Raw genomic sequence first — 16,843 nt, forward strand, 5'->3', positions numbered from 1 at the left:
AAGTACTTTGCATGGTTAAACTTTTGACATTTAAAAAACTGCCTGGCTATTGTGTGGAATTCAGTAATGATTGTATTTTGGATGACGGGTGGATAGAAAAAAATTCACCAACACACAGATTGACAGTAGACTTTTATTAACATATCTTACAATGTCGATTACTGTATCCCTAGTTTTGTAGTCCTCTGATGCATTTTAAAGATGGACTTAGATTCTACAGTAATGTACTGTACTTAAATGATCATTCATACAGGATATCACACCAGAACATTTGAGTAATACACACACGCCACTCTAGTTTGGACCTGTTATTTTTCAAGGTTAGCTTAATAAAGTAGGATAAAAAAAAGTAATGGGGGAAATCAAAATTCTTGTTTAGCAGCATGCAAGGATATTCAAGTACAATTTTCAACAAAGTAATTTTTTTGTGTTTTTAAATTGACTGGTGACTAATTCACCAGTACTAAAATAAACACTATGAAATACCCAAATGTTAAAGTTAAGGCTAATAGTTTTACTTCACATCCATATGCACAACCAGAGAACGTTCCATTTCAAATAGAACACAGTAATCAAATTCTGGATACGTTATCTCTTGTAAATGTAACATTGGAGCTTCAAACTACAGATTACTCAAGTTCATTAGCCCTGTAATAATGTTATGCTGGAGATGTAAAGAATCTTTTTGTTCTTCAACCACACTTACAAAATGGCCTGATATTCATAATGAGCAATGCAAAAATATTACAGGCAGAACTTATGATACAGTATCAAAAAAGTAATATTTTGGAAAAGACATAACTGCTTAGTTGGTGAAAGAGTAATTCTAATCTTACAGGAAGTACTGTAATACTTTTGAAATATATATATATATTTATATGTCTGTATAAAAAACAGCATCCATTATTGTGGGGGTTTTTGAATTGCAGGTATCCAGAAAAACTTATTGTATTTACTCACTTTTCCTTCTGTCCATTCTCTTTGATTGCTATACAGTCATTTTACTTCCCCTATATACTTTTCACTAGATAATGACTTCCACTGGGGAACTGTTTTCAGTGTATATGTGGTTTTATCATAAGGTGTTTTTATTTTACACATATAAATTTTATTTTACACACAAGCTATGAAAGTCAAAACTACCAAAAGTGCTAGGTAGTACTGAAATAGCCGATGTATGTCCAACACCTGTGAAAACATCAGTGGCGATATATTACAAACCATTATTTTAGCTGTGATCTTTCCTGCCTACTTACACAGCGTGGGGTTTAGCCCATTCATGCCTGTTCCCATGATATTTATTTATTTTTTTTAGACCTCTAAACATGAACTAGTTTGGCATTCTTGCAGTGACGCTGCACATGCATTGGGTGTTCACATAGACTACCTCTCATTTGGTGTTTTTTTTGTTTTTGTTTTTGTTTCTTTTTGTCCTTTGTTTGTTTGTTTCCTTTTTTAGGAAACCAAGCAGAAAGAACAGTGATTACTCTGAACAAATACAGTATGGAAGAACCTCCTGAAGTGGCAGGAAAGATACAAAATTATGTTTGATTTGTAGAATAGCCTGCACATTTCCAAACCAATCATTCTGAAACATGTATCTAGTTTGTAGTAGGCAGGCTTGTGGTTATTACACTTATAACTGGGATCTCCATGTTGGGTGCCATACAAATTCTCTATATACAGCAATTTCTGTATGTGTTATCACTAACAGTTTATTCAATTAATACAGAAAAAAATCTCATCTCTGGAAGAGAAAACAGAATGTGTGTTCTGGATTACATTAAGAACAATAAGCTACCTAATTTACAGCTATTTCATTTATTTTATGGAGGAAAAGAAATCTATGAAATTCCTGAGAAAGCATAAGTTTTCAGTAATGCCTGAAATATTTCGATAGACCTCTTGTGGTAAGTGAAATATTTTTTAAAATTCAACTTTCAGACCAATTGTTATCATGCAGTCTCACAATCATTTTACAATTCATGTCTAATTACAAATGCATATTAAGCAAAAACCTCAAATCAACACAAGAAAGGCAAAGAAAATTTATCCAACATATTTAGTAGATGTAGTACACATATACAGTTTCAGCAAAAATTGCTAAAAACTCAACTCCACGCAGAGAAAAATTAAAACTTGACAGGTAGCACTGGAGCCTCTAAACAACTGTAAGTAAAACTTGTGCTTCTTAACAATATTGGACTTAATAAAAAAAACACAAAAGAAAAATGGACTACTGAGTGCAATCATTGCTCACACCATTTTGAGGATTTAATTTCAAATTGTATCATTATTTAATAGCAACAGCAGCATATTATGCAAGAATTTCACATGTTGACCAAGTTCCATTTCCCTTTTATGCCCATACCCCACTCCACCCCAAGCCAAAGAGCTGAACTCGCACTCATTTAAAGCTATTGTCAGTCGAGATGCATTCATTCATGGTAACAGCGATACAGTGTGAAGATGATCATTTACAAGCCATTATAATGTGGCCCCCATCTTTTATTGATATGATCAAAAGTATGAGACACCCATTGTTGTTCAAGCACTTTGTATCTTTCCTTGCATATGTAGAGAGGTTTACCACGCCTGTTAAAAAAACAGTAACAATGGTTAATACATCAAATAAATGGAAAAGTTTCATTATTAATATAAATAACGTGGGATATTTGTATATATATTTTTCCCCAGTGGAAGCACACATTTTTATTGGTGAAGGGGCTGTTGGTTTCGTTTTTAGTAAAATAGCTGCTGGTACTTTCCCTTCTCCCTCTTGGATAGCAGAATTCAGAGAACAATTCTTGTTCTTTCAGGTATGTATAGCTTTCCTACATTGGAAACCAACTGCTTTGTTTGATTGAAGGCCAAACAACAATTTTCATATTTGGGAGAGATGTGTTTCCTGCTGGAACATTTAGAATTGAATCCTTCTGCTGGGTGGGCGCTTGATGCATGTAATTCTGTTCACGAGTACATGTTCACGATTACACAATTACTCTGTTCATTATTACACGATTTGGGCCTCCAAAACTAAGATCAGTCTAACTTGTGGAAAATGGGAGTTTTTCCCTCAAGGAAAGTAGGTATTTTTAATCTGTTACTGCAGATATTGCATTATATAAAGTTGATAATACACAGAACAGCAACAATAAAACACTTGTAATTAAAATATTACCTAAGATCTCTGTCTTCTTCACCATGTGCATCTAGATAAACAGAACCCCAAAGGCAGAAACGATGACCTCGTATGATGATGATTACAGATGCATTAATCAAAAGAAATATTCCTGTCCCAGCTCCACAGTTTTGAGAATGCTGTAATATTATGGATGTAGAAAAGGAAGAGTACAAAGATTCAGTTAGTGACTGTCAGTTTTATAACAAAAAGATTTTCCAAATAGTAACTAGTTTTCCTTGAAATAAACTAACACACGTTATTTACTAAGGAACAGCCTGACAAAGTATAGCCTGCCCCCAAATTCTCCAAGCAAACTAGAAGTCCGTGTCTTGTGCTGCCATTACAACTTCAACGTAGAGCTTAGGGATATGGTTTAGAGGGGACTGTTAGTGTTAGGTCAGAGGTTGGACTCGATGATCTTGAGGTCTCTTCCAACCTAGAAATTCTGTGATTCTGTGTGATACAAAAATGGTTGTCTGATTTAAAAATTGGAAGATGCTCTTTGTCCTATTAAGAGTTACCTAAGAAAAATGAGAAAAAAATATTCTCAACAGTGTTGTATTTGTTGTACAGCATGAGCAAGTATTTTGCACAGATGACAAGAATAAGTATTCAGAAAAAAAAATTCCCATTTCATCTTTTACAATGGTGTCTGCAGATGAATTTGCTTTCTCTATCTACACTCACAGATCTAGTCTACAGCTCTACAAAACTAATAATTAATTTTTAAAATTCATTCCTGCTTGCTTCAATGTCATTCACTACTAGTTAATACAGATTGTGGCATTTACAATCAATTTGTTTTGTCAATAAAAATCTGTTTTTCATATAGTATTATGACGATTGGAGGCTGTAATCCCACTGACTAAAATCTTACATAATTATTTAAATATATCTTTAATTATTTTTCTTTATACCTTTGTTTGCATGAAGCCAAAACCTGAACTGTTACTTACGTTTACACTTTAAATTTTGCTCACCTCTCATTCTTCCACTATAATAGCAGTAGAAAAAAGAAAAAGGTGAGCGCAAGTAATTTTGGAAAAGTCCAAGATCCGTATGGAACTTCTTTGGGTTTGATTTTATGTCCCATTTGTAAATAGCTCCCCAAGAAATTCCCCTCAGTTTTGTGAAGCCCATGTAGTTCCAGTCTTCTAATAACTATTCTATGATGGGAAGCAGAACAGCTCTCAAAGCAAACCTTAATCATGGACAGGAAAGTGATACTAGATGCTGTCCAACTCAGGTTCCTAAAGGAACTTAAATATAAGCTGACTAGAAAAATTTGCTGCTTCAGCAAAGGCTTGAAGTTGAAGGCCTTAAAATGATGCTTGTTTAGCTATAGTCTGCAGATCACTAGGAGACAGTCAGGTACCAGAAAACGTTCCATGAAAGAAAAAATACAAACATACATTGATATTCTTATGTACACAGAAATCAAGGCAACAAAACAGAGGAAAACTAAAATGATACATAAGCATTCTGGATGCAGACAAATTTCAATAGGTTGTGAATGAAAACCATGTGTCAACATTGCCCACAGTGGCTTTCTAAGAGTTTTTCAAAGAGGCGAATAGGGCTTGGGGTTTAAAAAGGTTAATAAAGTTGCTCTTCAGAATCCAGTCTAGGTCCATCTTACCAGAAATGAGCAATCAACATTATACAAACATGTTTTTATAAGAAAAACATCCAGACTAAGTGATGGAGTTAAAAATCATCTATCAGTGTAAGAACCTATTACAGAACTGGAATTCTTTCTCTCTTACCAGTACACATTCACAGTAACTCTGTTGTTTGCAGCATAGTCCTTTCAAGCATACAAAAGTACCACAAACTAGACAAACAGCAGGATCTTTAGGAACCTTGGTACAAACAGTACAAGTCTTTCTGTGATAATACTGAAAAATGGTATTATAATTCTCAGGCAACTGAAGGAGGCGTGGCAAGTCCCACTTAGGCTCCTGGATAAGCAAAGCCTAGAAGGAAGATAAGAACAATCTATGAGTTCTACACATCAATTTATTTAGAACTAAGAAAAGAATACCAAAGAAAGGAAGCATGCCATTTAAAATTCTCTCAATTCTTCTCTGTTTGAGAAATTCAGAAGTGTCTTAACAACCGTAGACTACTCTTGGTGAACACCCTCCTTGAGGTCACTTTTCTAACAGTTAAAAAAGGAGAGCTAACCTTTTCCCATGTATGTTTTCTAAACATGACACTTTAAGTGAAAAAAAACCTTCATAACTAAAGCAAAGAGGATTAAGATTGGCCTATGGGGAAGACTGCAGGTCACTATCTGCATCAAAAATTTATCTCAGAAACTTCACTGCCAAACCATGGCAATGATTATGAAAGCTGTCTCTTAGATAAAATTTAGACAAATTCTTCCTTCCTTTGTTTTGGAGTTAGGCTATGCAACTGGTACTTGAAGGCATGTGCCTGATTTTCAAAACTGCAGTGCATTTTGAGGTCATTAAGAACTGATCAGCACTCCAAACTTTTTGGAAAACCAGGCGTTACGTAAATACTGGTTTCAGGCCTAACTGTTCTCTTCTGCTCTTGAAAATGCTGTCCAATTTATTTATCTATTTTAAAGACACTTCTCTGTTTTGCTTCAACCTACTTTATCTTACTGGCTTTATAATTGATGGGCATAAGGGTCAGATGGGATCTTTCTTCACAAGAATAGCACCTGTCCCTTTTCAATCATGAAAAGAACAGTTTCACTGCAATTTCTCTCAAACGCCTATCAATTGGCAGCAACTGTATTTCGAGGTTAATCTTAGTATTCAAATATTCATTTGCAACACCATAATTTTCACCTGTGAAATATTAAGAGACAGACACACTCTGCAGAGCCAGGAAAGCATCTGGCCTGCTCTTTAACACCATTAACTTAGGAGAGGTGGACTTAAAATGTTGACATGCATCTTCTTTTTATGTCCATATCCACTAACATTTCTGATTACAATTCCTCTCTCATTTACGAGTCAGCTTCTGAGATCCTTATCCAAAAGGAAAAGACATACGCAGTGAAACAAGCAATAAATAACCGTTCCTACATTAGCACTGTTTTGAAAGTAATTTTGCTACATACCTTTACTTGATCTGGATGTCTGTCTGCAAATGAAGCCAACTCTGAGCACCACTGTGATATCATGTCAAATGCTGGCACTGGCCAATTGAGACAAGAGGCACTGGTGAATTGATCAGATGACTGAAAAGATGGTAATAGACCTAGGCAGCTTGCAAGAACTGTGAATTCTTCATCTTCCTTTTGATACAAAACCAGAAGTTTTAAATTAATACCTATGCTTTGAATTTCTGTAGTTTATTAAACTACATGTAGTTCACATAAAAAATGTGTCTATTCCAATAACAACAGTAAAGGTATTAGCATCATTGTGTTAGAACATCTTCACACACACAGAAAAGAGTCCATGTCTTCAAATTACCTCAAATTGGGTTCTCAAAATACAACTGGTCAGAAAATAAAAACAAACAACCATCACACAATAAAGTCCAAAATGGCTCCTATCAGTTTCAGGTATTCAGGTATGAGAATTGTGATGCAAGGAAGTAGGGAAGTTGATCTGCAGCAAACTCTATTTGAATCAGCTTAAAATGTATGGAGCTTAAACATAATCGTATGCTGATGCAAAGTCTCTAAGAATAACGTCCCAAATATTAACAGACATTAAGCAACTCAGGACTGAAGTCCAGTCTGTGTGGAAATTATGTGATCTCTGCAAATGCAGCACAAGCTTTAAAACTATGTTGGTATTTCATAAACAGGTAAGTATGACCTAATAAAATAAATACAAATATATATATATATATATAAATACACATTGTTTTTCAGGGAAATTGACCTAAAAAAAAAAAAAAAAAAAAAGATGCTGCACTGATGCAGAAGAATGCTAGAAAATATGATTTAAAAAGAAAAACACTCAGGAGAGAAAATATATGCCATGGGAAAAAGAAGAAGAAAAAAAAAGGCAACCTTTGAAGGTTTTGTTTGTTTTCAAAATTTCTAGCTTTTAAATGTGAGTGTGCACCTTCCAGTCTGTACCTGGCAGCTAGGTAAATCCCCTCCAAAAAGATGGTGTTGAAGAAGGCTGGTGATCCTGAGGAAAGGTAGACAGAACTGTTGCAGATAGCACTCTACAGAATCAGGATTTACCTAGAGGGGAGGAAAGCAATTACTATATTCTGACCCGGATAAGTTGTCTCCTATGAAAGAAACTCCAGTATTAACCTGTATTTATACTCCAGTTTTAACTGGACACCTTAAACAGAGTGCATCAAACAAACGTAAGTTCCAAAGGCTGATTCTTTCACTAATAATCTGAAAAAAAATGTTTCTCTGCACACCCACCTCAATTCCCCCTCCCCCCCCAATATTTTTTCTACTTAAATGTTCAGTTTTTGAAGTTTCTGAAAGGCATTTTGTACACATGATTAGAAAACACAATTGTAAGAAATATTTGTCGATAACTTTCTCAGCATTGTCCCTGTATGGTATTACTAGAAGAAAGATTTGCACAAGCAAACTGTCCCAAGGGGATGTGCTTTGATCCAGAAAATAAGAGTCGTACTGCAATCTTTAGCAAGATCAGAGAAAACTCATTATAATAACTAGGCTGAAAGAATTAAATGGGAGATGGAAAGGGGGATACACTGTATACATTTCCAAGAGGTTTGCCAATACCACTGTTAATTCTTCAGTCTCTCCTTCTTCGAATATCTTCCCCTTAGACAGCTCACTAACCACATGACCCAGCAATACTTCCCAAGATTTTTCTCCACCGGATGTATTCTGAAAATAAGGAGAAAAAAATACACAAGTCACAAAAAGGAGAAAATTTTCTGCAGAGCAATGAAGTACGTTTCCTTTTAATCAGCTCATGAATTTTGACTTAAAGATGCATGTTTAAAATAAATTGAAAATCTAATTCTACACAAGGGGAACACGTTTAGTTCATACAATGAAATGTGAATTGCTACTTAAAGTACTTACGTCATAAACTGAATTATATGAAAACACTCTACTGTGCATTTCCCATTTTTAGGTGTGAGTATAGAAAATGTTTAAGGTTAAGAAAAATTGCTTTATGGACACTGTTTTGACAGATTTTGAATAAAATAAATTTTAAGAAAAAAATATTATTTTCTAAAATGCACCAACCAGAATGAGTTACAAAACACTTGCCATCTATTGTAAATTGAAATGAGTCTATGAGAAAATGGAACACTGTTTGGAATGAACTGTATCGAGTAGAGATGGGAAAAATTATTTAGTGGAAAGACTAGTCACTTGGCTTCGTGCAACACCATTCAAAGGCAACAATTATAGAAAGCCATCAGAAACAGAAAGAAGAGAAATAATTATGGGAATACTGCTAAGTCATACATGATTGTTTCCAGGGAAAACACGATTGGATATGTATTTTGAGCCGTGTTGGTTGCTTGATCACTTGGCAGCAACACAAAGGCAAGACTTCAGCTCAAGTTTGATGTCTAGAACACCAAACAAAGATTCACTTGGCATTATCCAAAAAATAAAAAAATTAAGTCACACATGATCTGTGTAGTCATCCTAGGATCCAAATGTCAGTATTATCAGCATGTAAAAAAAAAAGACAGCCTGAACCATATATTTAAAACCATTAGGTCCTCAAGAAACTTTGAAGAACAGAGTTGGATTTCTAAACTAAAACTGACTTCCCTTGTCACAAGCAAAGCAAAAGAGTTCACTTGAGGACTATGGCTAAGCTCACGCTGCTTCTAGGCACTAGCAAGAAAGTGGAGGCTGAAAGAAGAGATGGGCTGCAGAACTGTTGGGAGAGAGAAAGTGGGACCTATGTGATTACACCACTGACCAGCCCTCTGTGCACAAAGATCTCTTGAACACACGGGGTCCAGGCAGCATTATGCTGGATAAGGAGGAGGGAGAGAAACTGGAAACAAATCTGAGGAAGGACAAGCTCAAAGTGTCTGCAAAGCTGCAAGACACTTGAAATGGAAGCCAAGAAAAAAAAAGAGTAGGTGTCCCTGAAGGGTTGAGAATAATGTAGAGATCAACTTAAACACATACAGCCAAGCTGCTATCAGAACTTGGACCTCTGTACACAGATGATCTACACAAGACAGACAAGAGGAAAGAGGAGGATGTTTCCAAGGGAGAGAGAGATGTTCTCATTGCAGTGCATGTGTGGCACGGAGCACTGTCCTTATTTACCTCCTCTTTGCTCTCCCACTTGGAAAACTGTCAGCTTCCAATGGGCTTCTCACAGGAGAAGAGTCAAAATTCTCAAACTGATAAAGTTCGGGTTGGATGAACTATACTAGATAACAGCATCCATTAACCGTAACATACTGTTTAAAAGACTACCATTTTCCACTCAGCCTTAATATCCAAAGACAAGTATGCTAGTGGAAATTCTACTAAAATGCTGTCTTTAATACCAAAACAAACAGCTACTTCAAAAATCCATTATCTGAGACATTATCATTATTTGTAAGCCTAAAGCACAAATACCCTTTGTGTTCTGCAAATGCCTTTATGCTTCTATAAGAAAACAACTTAGTACTATTAGGTAGCAAGCCTACCTACCACATGCCTTAAGTCTACTTTCACACAATAAAATCTCACTGTAGACAGCAAATTAAGCATTTTAAGTGCATGTTCAGATAAATCCCAACTTCTGCTACTAACAAAAATGCAGTCCATGGGCTATGAAAAAAATATAAACTGGTAACATTTTAATATATTCTTATGCCTTCTACCAAGAATTTAAAAATGCAAAATCTATCATTTGGGAGTCATTGAAGTAAAAAGAAAAATGCAACCTTCCCCCCTCCCCAGCCCCAGAAGACCCAGTAATAAAAGCTCACCAGCAACATTAGCAATGTTTTCAAGCAGGTGTTCTTGAAATTCTAATGTGACACGGTATTGAAGGAAGGGGGTGAAGTGAGAGCTAACAAAATGCAGTATTGCATTTGTGATCTCAAATGCTTATTGCAAGTCTGGAAAAAAGTTCTGCATAGCAGCAGTTTGGTCAGCAGATAATTTGTACTTAGTACCTTGGGGGTAGTGACATACCAGTACACCAAAGAGGACTTAAATGTGAAAAGCAGATTGTGTTTCTCAGTGTGTCTTCTGTTTTACAGCCAACATAATCTAAGACCCAACTGTTGTATAAAGGGATATTCCTGCTCCCATATCCTCTCCTGGCCCCAATGCTTCCATCCTTTCTCCTGGTCTGCACTGGCACTCTTCTCACCCTCTGGAGAATCAATCCATGGAGCAGAAAACTGAAGTAAATGACAACACCAGTGCATGAAGAAGTGGGGGATGCATAGGATGGCTAAGGTGAACCGTATGTTTTGGTAGCAACTGGCATTCAATCAGCTCAACTTCACTATACTTGCAAATGCCATCAAAAGGCAAGGACATGATAGGGAAATATTTACCTGTCTGGTTTAGAAATTTCCTGAATTCCTCTCTGCCTCTTCCTCATAAGAGCACTCTAGACTGCAAATTCAGAAAAATGTGCATGGCTAGCCATGAATAGCATGAATAAACAGGAAAAAGACTGAGTATTTTTCCAGTGGCAAACTTACTTGCCTACATGTTCTGTAAAGGAATGCATTAAATCAATACATTGAAGCATAGTAAGGCTTCAATTTTACTGGAAAGAATACTACCTTTACTGCATGCCACTGTAATGAACTCGAGTGATACTGCATAGATACATTCTCGTATCTGAAATTTAGTTCTGGAACTAGAAACTTTTCCTAAAACTTGCAAAGCCTGCAAAAATAGCACATGCAGAAACAAAATACTGGATTTCTGTGAAGGAGAAGCAAATTATTATATGCAGATTAGATATAAGTAGAGACAGCTGTTACACTTCTACCAGAAATAGATAAGGAAAAGTTCATAACTGTTTTAATAACTTAACCAACCTTTTTGAGAGCTCCTGACTCTTTCCATGCCATTCTATCTTCAGCACTACATTTAACAGAAAGTGCTGCCAAGGCTTGAGTATACAATAAAGTGAAAAGCACCTTTATAATGCAGGTGAAGTGTTCTGTAAAACAAAGGAAATAATTTGTAAACATTTCTATTTTTAGCAAATGTATTTATTACAGCCTTTAGTTAAAGAAGTGATGCTTCTCAAATGAAAAGCAAAAACAACATGAAAAGCATAAAAGCACACAAAACAAGATAACTATATTTGCTGGCTTTCAAAAATTACTTGGCAGCCTTAGTGAACTGCACGAGTAAAGGACAAGTCATTTTTCACTGCTCCATATGTTCATCTTAATCCTGATCAGCAGTAATCCTTCCTAGGGACTTGGTGATATTACAGAATTCTGTTTTGTCCAAATGTTGCATCACGGTAAGCTACTGATTACTGATAGCTGCAACTAATTGGGTCCTGTAAATGTAAGCAAGCATCTTCCTGTACCTGTTGGTTATGATTAAATCATCTTACATTCATGCAAATACTGGAAAAGTTAAGTTCCCAAAGAAATGCAAGAAGGACATTTAACACACTTCATTTTCTCTCTCTCCATTTCCCAATATGGATCCAGGTATATAAGACGTGCTGCAAATCACCCTTTAATGAGTAGCTATTTACCAAAGTTCATGTGAATACAGAACTAGAACAAAAGATAAACTGTCATTTTAGAACTTGCTTTCTTTTAAGAAATCTTTGTTTACACTTTTTCATAGCATTTCAATGGCTTATCTCCTACATACAGGCTGCAGAAGAAAGGCTTTGAAATCTTTTCTGGGAAGCTAGTGTAGTCAATATAAGACTTCCTAAAATTGGGACAGGAAAAAAGGTAAATGTGATCATTCTCTGAAATCAAGATATGGTAACCATCCTTTTCTCTCCTTTTACTCCAGGCTGTACTTCCCATCTCAAATAATCTGATTTCTTAAAAATCTAGGCAGATCAAAGATGTTTCTATCATTACTTACACCATTCCTTAAGCATAACAGTAATATATTATCTAAAACAATGTGTACAAAAATGAGGGTTTTTAAGTCTACTCAGGCTTTGAAGTTAAGCAAAATAATTTTATTTACAGAAACACCTCACAAAAATTGGGTTAAACTAATTTTTCTCCCCAAAGGATTTAAACAAGCTTCGTACATGAAAATGAAAAGGCGGTAAGGGAGATGAATTGCCTTGTTTCTCTATTCTTATATCTAACATCAAAACACACTACTGAGTTCTAAAATGAATACAAAGTCTGAATATATAATGAAGTCTGTGAACTAACAATTGTTTATTTAACAAATGCTTACAAATTAATGCAGATGTGAATACTTTTTAATGTCACCAAGTATATACAATAAGCACAATTTAAGCATGTAAAAGAGTATTTGTAACTATGTAATGAAAATTACTTTTTTGTATTATCTTCCTACAGAGCTTACGTTAAACATGACACTGAACACTGCTATATTTCACCGAACCTATTCTACAGTAAGTAGCATTATAATTGGTTTTCCTCTCCCCATTACCCCAGAAGGAGAATCCACCAGATCTGAATAGCTCTTTAGGCCATACATTTTTTATTCTGCTGAGACCTCTGCTTTCTTAAAAATCTTTCTTATGTAGAAATCCTGAATATATGATGTATTATTTTTACACCTAAAGCAGCAAAACTAGACCACTGGTCAACATTCACTGATCTGCCACAATCCATTTCATCCTCTAGATCTGTTCTGCTGAGGTTGTTATACAGTGCTCACATGGGGTTTCTTAGCATACTACAACTATTTCACTTTTTAAAAATCTGATTTCTGTTAAATAGGATTTTTCTTTATCCCTATCCCCACTTAAAATCTCTAATGAATTTAATAATTAGATATAATGTTTTTGTATACTACAGATTTAAAAATAAATTGATGTTCTTGTATTTACTATCATGATTCTTAAGTGATTATGAATTAGTTTTTGGAGAATACAGAATTGGACAAAAATACAATCTCATATATAATAAGGGAAGTGGTCTGGACTACTCCTCCTATGAGGTCCTGACTTCTGTACAAACAAGTTTAATCCTGCGTTTTTAGGAAAATATCAGAGGAGCAGCTCAGAAGCAGTATGCTGTGTAATGAGAGCCCAGGCTTTGAAAACAAGTATTCTACAGTCAAAAACATCTCACGGGAGGGGCACTAATACCACAAGCTGTAGTACCAATTGTCATTTAACTATTATGTTATCTCATTTGTAAAATGCAAGATATTTGACATCTGTAGGTATCCATAATCTTAGAGCCGTTATGTGCTCACCTACCACAAAGAGCTGTTTCTTTGCAAAGAGCTATTTTACTTGCCTTTCTGTGGAGCATGCTGGGGCTGCTCAGTGTTTTCCCATGGCCCCCTGGTGGAGCCTGTGTGCTTTTGTTAAGTCTTTTCCCTTTAATAACCCTAAGGATTACTAGTATATTTGTATGTTGTGAAGCTTTTGGTCCTTTCTGTTGCAACTGATACACTGTGCAATATTCTGCACTAAAATACAGTTAGGACTTGCATGTTTGTACACAAAGACTAATGTGATATTATTCTGACAGTCTAGAAGTTTTATTACTGGGGTTAGTTCACTATAATCAAGACAGTTTAGTGCAGAATTTTTGTATTTATTTTTATACAGTATCGAGAAATGCTTTTATGTTTCTATTTTTTAAGCTTTTTAAACAAAACTTTTTGGACCCAAATTAATTCACAGCACTCCATCCCATTATGTACATTAAACAACTCCCCTTTAAATATAAAGCTTATACAAGAAACACTTCTAGAAGCCTAACACTAGCTTTAGTGCAAGAAGTATGCAGATGAATGCATTTATTAGTGTCTATATGCATCTGTCATTTAACTGTGATTGCAAATTAGATGGTGCATGTTGTCAGGCAATGACTACAGAAAGAATCCACAAAGCAAATCAAATACAAAATGAAGGACCTTTTTTAGTGAACTCAAAAGGGCATCTTCATATGAATAGCCCTTGAAAATATTCTTCATCTGAAACTTGAACAGGCATTTGAAAAAATAACTTCAGAACAAAGGGAAACAGCACTGAATTTCAGATAATTCATGAAAGGTATAGTGAAAGTCCCAGTATACAGATAAATATTTCAGCTTCCACACTGAAATTGGATACTACTCAAGTTGATTACATTCATTTTATATTTAGTCAAGATCCTTACCCAATCATTAAAGAAAAGTGTTAGTGTTCACCCCAGTGCTGCTTGCTCTATTTCCACTGCATGACATTGAAACTTTCTAGAAAAAAAAAAATGTGTCAAAGCATCCAGGTCAGACTCTGGCATTCAGGCCTTATTAGAGTCAGGTACAAAAAAACAAAGGGACTGAACTTAGCTATTACATGCCAAGGAAGGAAATCTTTTCTACATAACGTATTAATTAGCTGGGCTAAACTCTCAAAGAACAGCTTTTGAGTTTATCACTCCCAAATCATGGATCTCTTAACAGCAGCACTGCAGCACATGCTAGAGCACTGCCAGGCTGCATAACAGGGCTCCAGCAAGCACCCATGCTGCTGTGTGATGCTCCTCACACATGGCACCAAGCACAGTGCCAGGCCACTGATGGCCAGATGACCACTGATTCTGTTGCACCTACTTGCCCCATGCTCACCCAGATCCAGTTTTTAAAAATACAGTGGTGTTTCAAAGCAAAGCAGAAATTGAAGCCACATGAAGCTATGAGCACTAATCTGCCCACAGGGGTCTCAAGTCAGGTACAATTAATGGTGACTATGAAGAATGTCCATTTTGAATTAAGTGACTTGTTCAACATATAGAAATAGTGTTGCAGAAAGGGCATAGATTTCAGTTTACAAGGACATAAATTTGTTGGTTTTTTTTAAACTTCCAAGCCACTGTCTCCATTCTGTATTAGCTTTCTTCATACAGAATATAATTTCCTACTTCTGTAAGAAAGGAGCTAGAGATCTTACAAACAAATTCTTCATTTTCTATCATTCACTGTTGATGAGTCCTAATTCACAACACCGTGAACTGCCCATCTTATGTACTACAACTGCCACAGAACTGAACCAGAAACACCTATGTGGATCATTATTTAGTCTTGTACAAATTTCAAAATGCAGAGCATGTGAAGCCTATAAAAGCTACACCTACGTTCTACTGTCAAAATCTGAAAAAAAATTACTAACTGTTTTAGTATCTTAAACACAGTGGTCATTTTGCTGATTACACATGAGGTACACTATCTTCTTCTTTCCGTTCTTTAAAAGATCCGGTAAATGCTTGTAAATTCTCTGACCTCCACCACAAAGTTTCTCCTGTAAAAAAAATGATTTAGTTTATAGTGTTCTTTCTTTGTGATGAATTCAGATCAATTTTCTTCTCTGAATGAAGAGGCTGAACAGTAATGGCATTTTTATCGCTTTAATCGATGTCAGATTGAAAAAGATACCAACACCCATTCACAAGTTAATAGGGTAGTTAACACAATTCCTCATGTTGTATCTAAAGGGCAAAAGATGAAGTTTGGGTCCTTCCTTACAGAACACTCGTTTGTTTATTTCCGTTTTAAAAACACAGTATAAACAAAAAGGATTTTGAGTATGACTAGAAAGATGATTTCTAAACTAAAACTTTAGTTTTAGTTTCCTGTAAGGATGCAAATATGGTTTCTCTGAACACAGCAACAAACCTAATAAACGATACTACAAAACCAGTAGCATTAGAAAATAGTATCGATGCTGAAAGGAAGGAAATTTTTCATTGAGTCTAAACCTACAGAATCACCATTACTGGGAGGTTCTGCACCATACTGCAACACCATCTCTTCTGCACTGTATTTAAGTCTATTGTTATTGGAAATCATCTATCAGGGCACACAAGCATCAACCCTGTCTGAACACTGGTGTCAGCCAAGTCCACAGGTTCTGCGCCTTGCAATCACTCCAAAACAGCAAAAAACATTCAGGAAGCAGCAGGGTCAAATGTACATGTTTTTTTTTCCACCCCTGTCACTGGCCTGCCACATGACCCTGCACAAGACGTTTTTACCTTTTCATGCATCAGCTCTCTACTAAGAATTAATGATATTGACATTCAACTCTGTGACCTATGCACCCATTACAAAAGTTCTGAACAAATATGTTATTACCTGTTTTTCTGAACTACATTCGACACCTCAGGACAGAGCATTATGAAAGACTTTCTCTTCCTTCTGCCTAACTGTTTTGATGAAACCAAAATTAGAAAGATAAATGGCAATTTATTTCCAATTTAATGCTTTGTAGATTTGGAGTGGTTACATTCATCTTCTTCCTGCCACTTGCCTTTTTCCTTTCAAATGCAACTCATACTAAAGCCAAGAGCACAATCAAAATGTGCTACTGATGTGTGGTATTTTATGGAATTCTCCACAGGATGCCTTACTATTATTAACTGAATGCTGTCTTTCCTACGATAAACATAACCTTCATAGATGTTATTCTCCAATGCTTGAATATAAACTACCAAAAGACTTATTTGTACTTTGACTTCACCTCTATCTCCTTATTTTTCAGAAGTTAGTCTCATTATACTTTAATTTTTTGCTCTTGTTCTTCTGAATACAAGTTAAATTTATTT

The 16,843-nt window shown here is 35.5% G+C and overlaps 1 protein-coding gene across 9 annotated transcripts in view; it reads right to left on the reverse strand.

Annotated features, from left to right (window-relative positions):
• Positions 1-119: 119 nt before the first annotated feature.
• UBR3 (ubiquitin protein ligase E3 component n-recognin 3) overlaps positions 120-16,843 on the reverse strand; it is a 103,029-nt gene continuing 86,305 nt past the window's right edge. For 8 of the 9 annotated variants that reach the window (XM_084523320.1, XM_084523319.1, XM_084523322.1 and 5 more), the window contains 7 exons: positions 11,156-11,280; positions 7,896-8,003; positions 7,257-7,367; positions 6,282-6,458; positions 4,951-5,160; positions 3,182-3,321; positions 120-2,595 (listed from right to left, as the gene is read on the reverse strand). In XM_084523320.1, the coding sequence (XP_084379446.1) occupies positions 2,478-2,595; positions 3,182-3,321; positions 4,951-5,160; positions 6,282-6,458; positions 7,257-7,367; positions 7,896-8,003; positions 11,156-11,280 (989 nt within the window). In that variant the 3' untranslated portion in view covers positions 120-2,477. Of the gene's footprint in view, positions 2,596-3,181; positions 3,322-4,950; positions 5,161-6,281; positions 6,459-7,256; positions 7,368-7,895; positions 8,004-11,155; positions 11,281-13,626; positions 14,496-16,843 lie in introns of those variants that run through there. The other variant, XM_084523323.1, reaches the window with a different exon arrangement.

The sequence above is a fragment of the Aythya ferina genome (genome assembly GCF_964211825.1).
Source record: "Aythya ferina genome assembly, chromosome: 6".
NCBI classification, from domain to species: domain Eukaryota; kingdom Metazoa; phylum Chordata; class Aves; order Anseriformes; family Anatidae; genus Aythya; species Aythya ferina.